At 49.8% G+C, this 14,898-nt stretch overlaps 1 protein-coding gene across 4 annotated transcripts in view; it reads left to right on the forward strand.

Moving 5' to 3' along the window:
- The window catches only part of Kdm3 (Lysine demethylase 3), a 217,309-nt gene that overhangs the window by 121,164 nt on the left and 81,247 nt on the right, over positions 1 to 14,898 (forward strand). For all 4 annotated transcript variants that reach the window (XM_076769658.1, XM_076769661.1, XM_076769660.1 and 1 more), the window contains exon 8: positions 3,206 to 5,294. In XM_076769658.1, the coding sequence (XP_076625773.1) occupies positions 3,206 to 5,294 (2,089 nt within the window). The remainder of the gene's footprint in view (positions 1 to 3,205; positions 5,295 to 14,898) is intronic.

A 14,898-nucleotide genomic window follows, 5' to 3' on the forward strand; every position in this document is an offset into this window, starting at 1 on the left:
ACAAAAGGGAGAAACAAAGTCCAGACGATTATTGTTCGGAACGAGGGGATAAAAAAGGAGGAAGAAGAGACTTGGCTGTTCCTATTCTTTTCGCATGCGAGTCGAGGGTATTGTTCGGGAATAAAATTTCATTGCATTCCGAAGGAAACGAACCTATCGAGAACAACGTTTCGCCGTAGCTAGTTGCCGGAGTCGGTCCTTTTTTTCAAATTGATTCCGATTGATTTTTAGATTTATAGATAGCAGATAGGTGATGTTCGCACTGTATTATCGTATTTTGCCGGTTAACGTCGCAATTGAAGTTTGGTGTCGTAAAGCGCACGCTTTCGCGAGATGAATTTCTGCTGCGAAAAACGAAATCGCAGTAACGAATTTTCTGAACAAAGTACGTGGATTCCGGAGCGGGGTGTGCGTTAGAATATTGAAAGGGGCAGGATTACGGAGCTTTGGAATTTCGAGCTTTAACAAAAACGCGGTACAGACGGCGTATGAATTTTCATTTCGACGAAATTTTTATCTGCGTTTCGGGATTGCCGGATGTTCCGCCGCTGGCGCGGATTGTCGTCTCGCCGTGGAACGTTTACAGTTAAAGGCGGGGCGATGTTTCATCGCGGCGGATTTCATTTTCAACGTTTGACGGACGATTAAACGAAACGAATCGATGAACGGCAAACTTCGCTTGTCTTATAAGAGGGGGAAATCGCTGTTTACGGACGCCGATTTCGATAAGAGGTCTGTAGCTATCCGGAAACCGTAGATACGATATTGCTCAAACGTGTTCATAAACGTTTGAAAAACGAGAGATGAAAATTAACACCGTGAACGCCCGATATAAAATAACGTTTCTAAATTGAATGTAAAATTTTCAAAGTAACAAAATTACTATGATCTCTTTTCCGTAACCCCATTCGCGAGCCCTCGAATTCAGTGTCCTTTCTCTTGTAACAGTTCCACCCTTTCGAAAGGCTAGAGTTCAGAAAAACAACTATATATGTATATGCGGTCTTTGTCATAGCGGACAAAGCAACCCTTCTCCTCGCTAGGATGGATATCGACTCGTCCTGACCCAGGTCTCGCAGGGATGAAATTAAAGCCGACTGGCCGAGTCTGGCGGACATTTAAACGCTTTGTCAAAATCTGAACGTCGCGCACAGGTAGTCCTTGGGAGTCCTGTCTCGTTGACAATGCGCCCATCCTCTCGCATCGATTATTCCGTTGGCGCCCCTGCCTCGAACCTCGTCTATTCGCTTTGTCGCTAACGTTACATTCGCTCCTGCGCTTCTCGCAAGGGCACGACGCTCACAGACTCCGATTTCTATCAAACTTTCCACAAACGTTCATTTGTGTTTAACCTAAGAACTGTGTCGTATTTTAAAGAAGAAATCGTTCCTTGTATCGTAAATTTATTGTTACGAAGTTCGGAGAAAAATTGTGCTTCGGTTAACCGAGCGATTCACAGGGAAGATGGCGCGAGTCGAAGAGCGACAGTCGGTGAATGAAACGAGCCTCGAAGACAACAGGGAGAGGGAAAGAGTAGATCAGAAAATCCTCGAGAGCCGTTCTCGCGTCTCGTGTTGCGCGCTTATTTTAGAACCGGTCTATTTTTGCCAGAGCACCCTGCCACGGTGCGAGGATCTCCCGCGCGTTTGTTGATAAACTTATTTCCAACGGAACGGAGGAGATTTTCGTGCGAAAGCGGGGGAAAATGGCAATCGCACGAGGGCGAAGACTGCGAGAACGACACCAGAACCCCGGGTGTAAAAATAAAAGCGTTGGCCGGTCGCCAGAGACCTCCTTCCCGGTCTTCTTATTCTTCTTCCGAGACTCGCAGGCCCCATGCCAAGCAGCTCGTCGACTGCCTAATTTACCCGTAAAACGACGATCGTCGCCGATCATGGCGCTTCGATAAACCCTACGAGCCAAAGAACGCCCGATTTTGGCCAACTCTGTCGAACGAGATTAACCAAACTCCTAGTATTTCGCCAGTCTCGAACCAATTCTCTCTTCTCGGAATAGCAAACGTTTTCCTCGATGCTGTCTTTCAATACCACCGCTTAGCCTACTTCCTACTAAAGTACACGAGTCTGTGTTCGTGGCTAACTAAACAGAAATTGCTTCGTAAAGGGGGCATTTAAAACGGGTCACCCGGATAACTAGTTTATTCTTAAAGACAGGGAAGTACGTTCGGGGCAGAAGTTGTTTCATTTTATAGAGTGCACGGTGCGGTGTCAAGTTTTTCTGTTTAAAAGTTTGACCGTCAAGAGAAATTCAAGGTAATTGATTTCCGTTTGGAGAGAGTATGCGGAGAGTTTGCGTCTGTCTCTCTTCGACGAGCTTGATCCCAGCGATGCGTCTTTACAAATTGTTCCTGACTACTACCGTGTTCTCCTACCGAGCTAGCCGAAGACCCTTGAACTCTCTGGGGTGGCAGGAGCGTAGCTCGAGCACCAATTCCTCGAATGAAACGATCGTTCCCTACCGAATATTGGAACTGGCGAATCCGATCGGGGTCAAGGAGACCAAAGCAACGTCGGCGCAGTGCGCATCTCGAAGGTCGATTCTCACGAGATTAGTTGCAGATCGTCGGATGATTCCAACGATTGCTTCGATCCGTGCCAACGACGGTTGCTTCGATCGATGGTTCGTAACGTTCGAACGAACCAATATGTTCGCGATTCGTTTTGCGAGGAAAAGATACGGGCGCTTCCTGCCTTTACTTATCGCCGGCAGATCGTAACGATCGAACGGACGAATCGCGTCGTTAAGAAGTCCAGGGTAATTTCCGTACACGCACGGATATTAAGGCCAGGTGGAATTCCCATTGCAACAGGGACGCGCAATGTGTTACCCGCATAGTTTCGCAGTTATCCGTGACAGAAGGTGGCCACCTTTTCAAAAGGTCGTCGAATTACGCGACGCATCGAGCGCGTGTATCGAAGAGATTAGCGATTCTCCTCTGTAATTGGCGCGCGTGAGAAACGGTCGGTACGGCGACCAGCTACGCCGAATCGATCGACCTTAATCGACAAGGTTGAACAAGGCTACACCGATAAGCTTCCAGTTGCCGCGTAGAGTATCGGTCACGAGTGCGTCTAGGTTGCGATCGATAACCACTATAATATAAGTCGGACGACATAATTCGATGTTGATCGTTCGAGGTGGTAGTTGGTAACTTTGCTAACTCGACTTTAAACTCTTGTTGCAGAAAAGAATACAGCGCGCAACAGTCGGCGAAGACCCGTGAACGAGGCTGCCAGTCGCGAGAGGTTAGAAAAGGACGCTGAGACCGGTCTGTCGACGCGACAAGAAGATCGGGAAAACAAGGGTCCGCCATCGGGCAGACCGAGCAATCGAATACCGCGAACGGTATTGGAAGAGGCGAACAGTGCGTCCAGTAGTGCCTCGAAGCTACGGAAACGCGGCTCCGCGGTAAAAAGTCCGGTAGAGAGTCAGTCGCAGAGACCGGTGCGACGGAGACCGAGGCCAGCGGCCGTCCAAGAAGCGAAAACAGAATCGGTGGAGCTCGATCGACCGGCGAGCATCAAGTCTTGCGAGAAGGAGGAACGTCTGGGAGGCGGCAGATCGGAAGAAGACGACAGGGCCGCGCAAGAGGACGAGGAGGAGCCTTGCGATCCGTTGACCAAGAGGCTGAGGACATGTCCGGTCAGTCGGAAGCTTAGATCCGAGCGTAAAGGGAAAGGTAGCGAAGAAACCGCGTCCGATCGGGAGGAAGCGGAAACCGAAGAAAGGAAAGAAGACGACGACGGGGACGAGAGGAAAGCCGACAAACTCGAAGAGAACGAGGAAAGTCAATCGAGAGAACGGGACAGAGAACCGGAGCCGCCTCCACCTCCGGACAAAGTAGACCCTGGAGGCGACTCGAGTCCATCGAGGACCAAACTAGACCCGGAAAGGGAGCTACGAACGGCAGGGCGGGATAAGAGCAAGGAACAGGTGTGCCCGAATGGCTCGCTGCTCGACTCGTCGGCGGTCGGTGAGAAAGCGAGCGTCCTCCTCGATGCCGACGCCGCGCTGCTGTTGAAGCCCGCGATCGAGTCCAAGGCAAAGGGCATCGAGGAGGAAGAGGAAGAGGAAGAGGAGGCGGAGGCGGAGGCGGAGGCGGAGGCGGAGGATCAAGACGAAGAGGAAGAAGAGGACCGGGGCTCGCGAAAGACCGAACCGACCACCGAACTAGGCACGGAGGATAGCGTGGGTAGCGTGAACGGCGCGAGGGCGGCGAGCGTCGAATCGGTCGTCGAGCTGCTGGAGTCGAGCAGTCAGGACTCAGGCTCCGTGCTGGAGAGGCTGAGTCCGCTAAGTAGCAGCGGCGGCGGCGGCTCTGGCAGGCAGAACCTGCTCCTGGAGCAGCAGCGGGAGCAGGACCGGAACCGGCACAACGAGAGTCCTGTCATCCTAGCCGAGAGATTAAACAAGCCGCCACCGCCGAGCGCTGGTCATCATCATCACCATCACCATCAGTTTCAGCAATACCATCAACACCGGCATCAGCAGTCGCTGCAACAGCATCACCATCAACAGCAGCAGCAGCAGCAACGGTACGCTGCTAGCAGTCCGGTGATACACCATCACCATCAACAGCAACATCAGCAGCAGCAGCAGCAGCAGCAGCAACAGCTTCACCAGCATAGGGTAGTAAACAGCCCGCACCAACAACATCATCAACTTCACCATCAATTGGCCCCGTCTAGCCTCCACGAGGTGCAACAGCAGTCTCACGCATCGAGGGGCGGCGATGAGGCCGGCCTCATGGAAGTGGAGGCGGGGGCCGGTATACCTGGAAGCGGTGTCCTCGCCGGTGTGCCAGCAGCGGTCGGTATCCGAGCGGTCGGAGCCGCGGCTGGCAGCGCCGTCGCTACCGGTGCCTACGGCGATAGCGGCTCCGACAGCGGGGTAAGCTCCCTGAGGAGTGCCGGTTCTGGCGACGAGAGGAGCGGCAGCAGAAGCTCCGCGCTCAGCGTCGACGAAACGACCACGTCCTCGGCACCGACGGCCGCCGCGACGCCGGCCAGGGTCTGGCACGTGCAAAGCGTCCAGCACACGTCCTTACTGATGGCGCATCCCCAGGCACCGCCGCCCAACACAGGACCCAGTTCGGCAGCCGCTGCCGCGCCGGTTGGCTACCAGGGCTCTGCCCCGCCTGGGCATCATCATCCCGCGGTCGCCTCCGAAATGCTATGGAGATCGCCCAGGTACCCACCCCCGCTCTCACACGCTCTGCTCGGACCCGCGCAGCCCAATCAGGAGGAGCTCATCGAGAGGGAGAGGATGCTTCGGTGAGTGATGCCTTATTCTATCGCGATCTAGTCTCGATAACAAACTGTTTCATTCAAGTAACCGTAATTTAGTAGATAAAGCGTTTAACGATAAAACCGAGAAGTAGACTAAATGTTTCTCGTCTTGTCCGACTTGGCCCCTGTGTTACTCGAGTTCTCGCACCTTGCGTGCACCTCGGACCGTCAGGAAGCGGAATGCGAACGGCTCGCGGCAGCTGCTCGCAGTTTCTTGCGCGACTCGAACCTTTCGAGTCCTTCTTTGTTTCTTCTCGCGTGACTGCCGACTGTAAGAAGATGGACGACGAAAAAGTGGCCTGAAAAGAGGAGGAAGGGGGCAGGACGCGTCCGTGCGTGTACCTGCGTATGTTTCCGGGCGCCAGCTGCGAGTCGCTCCTAACTTCCGTCGGATTATTGCGATAGAGACGAGACGGGCTTTGCCTCGGTAATCGAACCATCGCGGTTCGGTCACCTCCCCGCCGAATCGATCAACCAACGAGCCCAAGTTGCTTCTCTAGTTACGTCAATATGTCGTTTAATACCGCGATAAGTAATTTCTTCGTTCAAATCGAACACAATTAGATTACATGCACTTTTTTGTCTTCCTTCAATTTCCAATATCGATTTTTCCATTAAATCGGATTTACTACGAGACAGAATCTAACACCCTATTCCGAACTCGGGCACTTTGTCGAAAGGAGTAACTTGATTCGTCGCTCGAACAAGCTTTTACCGTAAATCTAAGAATATAGAATTCGGTTGACCGGTACCCCGTCGCTCGTTCCCACGACTGAAATAGACGTAGGCGGAGGAGAGGAATTCGGAGACACTTTCGTTGGACTTTACGGAATGGCAGCCGGCAAGCTCGTTTCATGGTTACCGCCAATGCCGTGAATTTAAACAAAGAATTCGAGCATCCTAAAATACCTTACGGTGAAGTAACTTTACGATGTCGAGGAGTTTATTTTGACGCTGAACGCCGGTTCGTGATTCATCGTCTCCTATGCAAAAAGAAGAAAGAATATGGCTGGAAGGCAACTCGCTCGCTCTCCGTGCACCATCGCGATTACGCGTTTTCTCTGTGACACTGGTATTGAACAGCCCTCTCTCCGCAAGTTTGTTTGCCCGCGGCGGCCTCAGTGAAAATAAATCGGCCCCGCGCTGGTCACGGGCCGTTTTCGTCTCGTTTATTTATCCCTGCAAAAATGCCGAATATTCCACGAACCAGTTGTGGAGACGAGCTCGTTCGACACCGGTACCGAAGCTGATCAAATTTCCATTTAAATTACCATTATGCATATTTATCCTCGTGACTGAACTTATTTTGTAACTTTACGTTAAAATGATTCGCTTGTACGATTTTTCCACAAATTTTTATCGGTTTGACCCAGCATGCGCCGACGAGTAAATTCGTTTCATCAGGAAAACCGTACCGTCCGTCCTACGCGCTCCTTTTCGCCGCCTATCATTGACTTAACAACGAACATCAGCGGGTAAATTGCGACGTGGTCGGTCGTAGGTTCTGGCAATTTCAGGCTATCACAGCCACGCGTGCGTTTCAGCACACGTGCCCGAATCGTTCGAATCTCGTTTCGATGGATGGTCGGGGAATCTGTAGGAATTTTTTGTAGCTCGCGTGCAATTAGAGGGGCAAACGGTAAGTTGAATCATCGTTTGTCCCAAACAGAAAAGTTTAGTCCAACCTTCCGACAGTGTTTCGCCAACTTTCACGAAATTCTCTGTCCTAGTAAATCAGTTTCCATGCTATCGTTGGTAGGAAACGTTAATTTAGTCCCTTATACTGGAATAATTTTTCCAGCGAAATCGCCGAAACGTGTATCCAGGATTGATCGCCCGCGCGAAACACGAATCGCGGATCACGGCCGATTGCAATTCCCGTATTTTCCAATGTCACGCGAAATCTTCATTAACCGGGCGATGTTCGTGTTGCCCGCTGCGGAACGCACCGTTCACAACCGTCTGCTTTCTTCGTGGTTTCGTCGGTTCTCGTGCATCGTAGATCACGCGCAGAGCTCGTGAAACCTCTGTACGGTGAATCGATCGTTATCGCGGCTAGACGATCGATAAACCGGTGCTTTGAGCGTGCTGGATCGACGCATGAAATATCCGAGATTCCTGGAAATACGTAATCATGCTCGGCCGTTCGAAATCTAGGCTCTCGAGCGCTCTGTTTCGTGCCTAAAATATACAGTATATCAGTTAAAACATTAAAACAACTTCTTCGACAACTTGTTTCGAATCTCGTAAAAGATGTGGAACGATTTACGTCCAATTATGTCGATTGTGAACATTAATTTAAAAGACGATAAGATTAGTATTTCGCATTCCGAAAGGTCCGAGCCCCTTTCGAAGCGATTCGAGGCGCGAACGCAGCGTCGAGCCAAGCGTGTGCCGATCGAGCAAAGACTGCGGACGGAAGAGCGCGTGATTGCGGGCTCTTTTCCTCGAAGGAACTCCACCTCACGGCGCCGCGCTGTTATTCTGCTCCAAATACGTCCAATTACGTGGCCTCTCCGTGTAACGAGCACGATTTAACGCTTATGCAAGCCTCCATTCCCCTCCTCCCTCGTCGACCTTTCCGCGCGCAAAGTGTATGTGAGTGAGAGAGAGGAGTAATCGGCGACTGTGGCTACAGAAACTGGCATTTGGGCACAAGGTCAGGCTCAGGCTCAGGCGTCTTTTCTACCTCCCCTGGCTCCGTCGCCCCGTCTCGATCTTTTTCTTCTTCTCGTTCGCTGGAATACCTCGTCCAAGACCGTTCGCTAACCGGTACGGAGGGAAAGGACGGACAGGAATGCTCGCCAGGAAGCTATAAAAATACAGAGCCGGCTGGCTCCGGAGAAAAAAGAAGGAAAAATCGATGCTCCCTCTGCTGCTAGAGAGCCTGCAGCCTCGTCAAGGACCGCATCTGCATAGAAATATGGTCTCGTCGTTGGTTGTTGGCAGTTTTTCCTAAAGCTCTCCTCTTTGGTCGTTAATGGTTCGTCGGTAATCTCGACAGAGTTTTATTCGCGATCGATCCACTTTTTCCGAAGCCTTTTCGGTCGCAAACGTCCGTCGCGTTCAGTTAGGATTGACGAGAGTGAGTAGGTAAACAACTAGAGTAGGTTGAGACAAGTGTTTCAGGGTCGTGTTCTGGCCTGTTAAACGACGTCGTCCGTTTTCCTTGTTTCGATTCCGAAGAGCAATTCGCGACAAAGGGTTACATCGAGAGCAGAACGAACGAGTCGAAACGTTGGTTGGACGGCGCGGCGGCGCGGCAGGGTCTCTTGGACGGTCGTAACGCCGCCGCGTCCTTTTAACTCTTTGACATTTGGAACGAATCGATTGCGCAACCAATTGGCAACCGCCGCGCGGACTTTCTTCTTTCGTCGGTTCGGGTCGAGATGCCATTGAACACCGCGGATGACCAATTTATCTCGAGGTCGACGCGTTATCGTCTCACGGGGGACGACGATCAGAGGCCGAGTGGGCGAGAACAGGCAACGATCGGCGCTCATTATGCGGTTCACGTGGCACACGTCCATCAGTGCGGACAGTTTACACGCTCGTCACGCGCATGCGTGCAAAATCTGTCTCTTCGGTGGCTTCTCTCTCGCTCGACTGCTTTCTCTCGACTCGTAATTACTTATCGGTGCTCGCGGTCACTCCGCGCTCCGAATCCGGACTAACAGATTACTATGCAGAGATCGTAGCTTGCCGGCGAATCGAATTACCTCTACCACCTACAGCCACGCGGATCCTCGTTGTTCGATCACATCCATAAGTGTACTAGTTCGGAAGAAAGTTCGGTACACTGAGATCGATAAAAATCTATGGTTTCGATTTCTACATAGGATTAAGTAAACAACACCTCGCGCATTCCTCCTTAATCAACGGATCGAAACTTTCGATCGACTCCCAGCTACTTAAAATTTCGCTATTGCTCTCCCGGAAGAAGAACAATTAACTTTTTCACGGCGGAGAAAAAATAAATTGTTTCTTTTAGGCGTTATTAATTATCTAATTGAAAGACGTTCTCGAGCGCCAGCGCTTGAAACGGTGCCAGCGGAACGTTCCAACGGAAAAGATCTCGAGACTTGTCTCGTCGGCTTAACGCGGAGAGGGAACGAGGAAATTCAGCGTGCAACCGATTCCGAAGGTTCGTTCGGCTCCATTGAGCTCTCCCGCGTCGGCAGAAAAATCACCGTTGCGTCAACGACTTCCTGTTTCCTCCTACGTGAGGCTCTATTCGGGTCACTGACTTAACGAGTGGAATCCAGCCCCGTGACTGTGTATTCTCAGCTCGAAATCGCGTACACAAATAGCCGGGCGTATAATAATGCACGAAATATAGCTCATCCGCTATTACAGAAACGACATTCCAGCAACAACACGATGAATCGGATATAAATATTTGATTCCGAAGCGCTGCCTCGTCTCGGATGCTTCGAAACGCCTAACGCCGCCGCCATCAACGATTCTCGACGCGTTTCTCGTCTCTTCCTCGATCTTTGCGAATAAATTTATTTACTAATCGGCAACGATAAATCAAGAACCGAGGCTGGATGCAATAAAAGGAAAATTCAGTTTCCACTTATACAGAGAAAAAGTCGAATAACCGTTCCAGGAATCTTTGTTTTCTATCGTATGACAGTTGACTCGAACGTCTTCTTTACTGGCGATTGTGTCTCGATTATAATTATTTTTTATGAATAGATATACCCCGGAAATCCTACCCAGTTTGGAGAAAAAAATTCGAGATGGTGTGAAATTTTTCAACAAAATTAAAAAATTTTAAATCGTTCTAAAAAAATTATTTTTGATTGCAGGGACCAATTATAATAATTTTTGGTCAATAGACATACCCCCGAAATCCTAACCATTTTCGAGAAAAAAATTCAGTACGGGCGGAACTTTAAACGTTAATAACTTTTTAACGAAGCCTTCATCAACAAATTGGTATTCTTGATTTTCGTCTCATTTTGGCCTCTAGAATCCCCCATTAAAATTTTTCCCAGAGGTGGTCGAACACCCTCTATATACTATACATGTATATACCTTTTGGAGATCGTTTATAGATAGATCGGATGTTCGTATTTATTAAGACTCGTTAACTTTCACGCGCCGTGTACACGCTTTAGGAGAAATCCAATTTGCCAACGTCTAAATTACAACAGCAAGCATAGGTCTCGAGATCCAATTAATCGTGTTGTTTCTTCTAGTAATTAACGTGCAAATAGTTTCAATTTCTTCTTCGGTCCTGTGGAAACTTACGAGGTATCGCACTTCGATATTAGTGTTTGAAAATGGTGGGGCAAACCGAAACCTGGAAATTCCTCGCGCGAGGAGAAATCGAGAAGTCCTTTACCATTTTGCAATCCGAGGCTTTAAAGTTTTTATGCGTGAGAACTTCATGGACGCGAGTTTCTCGTGTCTGAGTACGTGCGTGTGCCGCTGCGCGACCAGCTGACTAGGATATAAATAGGATTACATCTGTAAACTTTAATTGCTTATATCTCGAGAACGAAACCTCCGATCGTAAAGCGGCAAAGGACTTTCCGATTATTTTCACACGTGGAATTTGTATCTCGTGATTTGTCCCGTCGTTTTGAAACACTCTGTTTACGCGAAATATTCTGGTGTGGATTATCGAACTGGTTAAATTCTTGAGTTTTTAAACGTTTAATTCGATTCAGATTTCATCGGACGATCGGTGGGCGAATATCAAAGCGTGCGTGCGTGCGAATAAATCTGCTGCGTGTTGAACGAGGATGAGATAAAATACGATCCATTCGTTGTCCCAGGCGAACAGCTTCGTATACGAGCGCAACGTTGAGCCGATTCGGGCGTACTCATTTTTGAAAAAGTCGTCGAGTAGGTATCCTCGAGTTTCGAAGGGAGCGCGAAGCGTTCGTTTCTAATTCGAGAGGCCATTAGAAAGACGAGCGCACCTTCCAACCCTTTCTTCTTTCGGAGAGAGGCTTTTCACGAACGGAAGAACGCGAAACGAGATTTGCGTGGCCGAGAGCCATAAAACGCGTCACGCACACGCGTGCGTGCCGAGTGGCTGAACCAGTGGGCCCATTAGCGTGGATCATAAAGGTCCTCAACCTAGTGAGTCACTGCGGGTTAATAATTACTAGCGTGAGAGATCCAAGCGAGTCTCTCTCTTCTATCCGAGTATTCGGAGCGATCCACGGCAATGGCGTAGCGAAACGAAGCCGCTACTTCAATTACGATGTTGAAAGAACGGTGTCGAGACGCGTCTAATTTTGCTTTCGTCGCTGCGATTTAGTTAGATGGTTTAAACGTTCGCCAGGGGCTGGATCCTCGCGTCGATGGAGCCGAGGTTCACGGTTTACCGGGATTAACTCTCAAACAACGCCTTAACCGTTTTAAATAACTAGTCAGTTAGTTTTCCGAAATTTGCACGAATAGATTTCGGTCAGTTCGCTGGGCCTGGAAGGTCTCGATTTGCTTCGAAATCGCGTCATCTGGCGCACGATCGTTGTCGCAGGTTGCGTCGTTGGCGTCCAAGACGCGTCACGGCAGGTGCGCGTCGCGTGAAAACACCCGGCTGGCCAGCGTAGAGCTTGACGAATTATATTTAGAGCCCCGGCGTATCCCCTTTCTCTCCCACAACCATTAGAAACGCTGCACGAAGCAAGTGGCGCATCGCGAGTCCTCGTCGAATGATTTCTACCGAAAATCGTAAACGCGTCGAGTCGGTACGTCGACGAGACTGTGGGAGTTTGACTTTGAGTATAATTGGTGCGGAATGGTAGGCAGAATCGGGCAAACCTTATTCGTGATTAGATTCTTAAAAGTCCTGTTAGACTCGCTAATGTTGTTTTAATTTAAAGAGCGTTTACTGACGTCCTGCTTTTGCATCTGGCTTGTCGCTCGACTCCACTCGTAATTTCATATTATTCACTATGTAAAAATAATCTGTATTAAATAGGCCAACCTAATAATTTCTGATAATGTATACGCGACGCGTTTAAGTTGGGTTTCTGGCGTAGCAGGAGATTCACCATTTTGAACCAGTTTCCAACACGCCTATTTATTTTTACGCGAGTCCATCGCGACTGGTGATTGTTTCCCGTGGTGCGTTATTCTTCGACGAGGTGATCGAACCGAATGCGGGGCATCTGCTCGACATCTTTATGTTCTTCCTAAAGCATTCCAACGATGTCGGTCGAAGGACGCCGCGTGTACCGCGTTTATCGTCGCTTTTATTGGCCGTTTTCCGCGGCCCCTGGATCCGCGCAACAAAGGCGAATAAATATTTATCAACGCGAAACACGTGGCTCGGAGCAGTATTTGCTGCGATGCGTGTCGCTCGTACGGGAAGCACATTTTAAAAGTTTTCAACCGCGCGTTTCGGAGGATCTAGAGCTATTGTGCGACGGAAATGTAAATACGAATAAAATACCGCGGCCGTTGTTCCTCGAACACACACATACGTACATTCCCGTGTTTCGCTGCGCAAATCCGAAGCGAACGTAACCGGTAATACGTTTTTATAAACATTCGCTCGAAATCCAGGTGCACGTGAACGCAGCCCCGTGGCTCGACGGGAATGATAAATTAATTCGAAAACAAACCATACGGCTGTGCCGATATAAGCGCCGCCGAATCTTTTGTTTCAAAATAACGCCGCACGAATGCAATCGCGTCGGAAACAATACCGAAGCCCTGACCATTATTTTTGTTATTTTCCGCGCTATTGGATTCCATCGAAACGCAGTTCGAACGAAAGAACAGGTTTCTCGATACCTTGTTCCGTAATCGAGCGATCGTAGATCGGGATCGACTTACGCGAGTCACGCTTGGTCCGCTTTTAATCGCCTCCAGTCCCGGCTCTCCGCGTCCACCTTCTCGAACAAAAATAACGACGACGCGAGGATTTTTTACGAGGAAAGTAAAACGAAACGAGCCATAAAACCGCCTGGTCGCAATTCCATCTCTCTTCGGGTCCGTTCCGAAATCGCATAAACTTCGCAACAAACTTCCTCGTCGGTCTCGTCCTCCCTTTCCCGCCCGCGTTCCCCGAACCGAGTTAACGAAACGATCGTGCCCGGGGGACGGGAAACATTGTTCACCAGCGGCTAGCTTTGTCGAGGGAGCCTGAACTCGGAGGAATTTTTACAGCTTCGGCGTTGCTTCCTCTCAAAGGACGTTAAACCTCTCGCGATAGACAAACTGTCGTTGACGGTCGAGAAGAATGGAAGAATGTGCGAGGAATATGCTGGGTTCAACTTTAACCGATAGAAAAAGGCCCAGATTCGGGGGTCAGCCCCCATCGAACGGTGTTGTAGTATTTCTCATACTACACGTTACTACTCGTACTTTGACCACACTGTCGTTTCTTTTGTTCGTGTAAATTTGTGCCTGTAACTTTGGTGCTCTGTTTACCACGTTCTCTCGGAGGACCCTATCTCAGAGCATGCAATAAATAATCCGTCTATCCGTCTCAGTCTTGGAATAAACTTCGGAACTGCTGTTGTCGAGATACACTGAATTTCACCGCGCGTCCTATATTCGTGCCCGTTCCCCCTGCAGGTACGTGCCGCGTTTACGAACGTCGGTCCGACCATAACCTCCTTTCAGACCTGGAATCATCGCGGCAAGATGATCGAACTTTTTCGCTAGAACGCCGCGGACCTAAACGCTGCCTCTAAAAATACACCGTAGCCTAGCATCGAGGTCGTCACGGACGAACGGGAGCGATCGAAGAGCCGTCACGGGGGAAAAACGCTGAGACCGAGTCGCGCGCGCGCCCGCCCGCAGAGAAAGACAACACGAGAGGGAAAGGAAGCCAGGGAATCGGTTACGCGATTTACGTGGCTAAAGAATCGCCGAACAGGAAACGTAAAATTAAATGGGGGATCTTAACCAAGGACATCGATTTTGAATCGTTTGGTAGAAATAGAACGAGGGTAGAGATTGAGAAAATTCTTATCTAAATACAGATTTCAGTTATAAAATGAGAATTCTTCGCAACGAGCAAATAGAAATTGAATCGTTCCGTAAAGAAAACTTGTAGTTGAGTAGCGAAATAAATGACAATCTGAGAAACGTGTTCTCGACGATCGTATGGCTTGACTACCCCGTTAAGCATATTCGGGGAAGGCCAGTAAACGTCCATCGCACCGTACCGATCGATCGAGCACTCATGGCTGCCCGTTGCCCCGAAAGGGTACAACGAAAAGCTCTCTGTTCGCAGGAGATTAGCCTGCCAATTACAGACACCGACGAGACAACGTGTAGAAATTACCGCGGATCGCGGTGGATCGTGACCGGGACGAAATCAAAATCGATTCGCGGCTAACCCGGTCGTGACGATGTCACTGAACCGCGCTACCGTGACCGGAAAAGGGACGGGACGGGGAGGTCCCGAACCGTGTCGGGGTCGAGGAGAAAAAAAACGGTCGAGATAAAACAGGACGCCTGAACTCGGTTTCGAGATCGTTGGTGCCTGACGGCTGTTTACCTTTCGCGAATAAAAACAGAGGACAGAACTGCTCTTCGATTTTATCGAGAGCTTAAAAAATGTCCCGTTGTTCATTGAGAACTCGCGACATCGTCGTGGGCTGATCCT

This window comes from Colletes latitarsis, chromosome 7 (genome assembly GCF_051014445.1).
Source record: "Colletes latitarsis isolate SP2378_abdomen chromosome 7, iyColLati1, whole genome shotgun sequence".
NCBI lineage: Eukaryota > Metazoa > Arthropoda > Insecta > Hymenoptera > Colletidae > Colletes > Colletes latitarsis.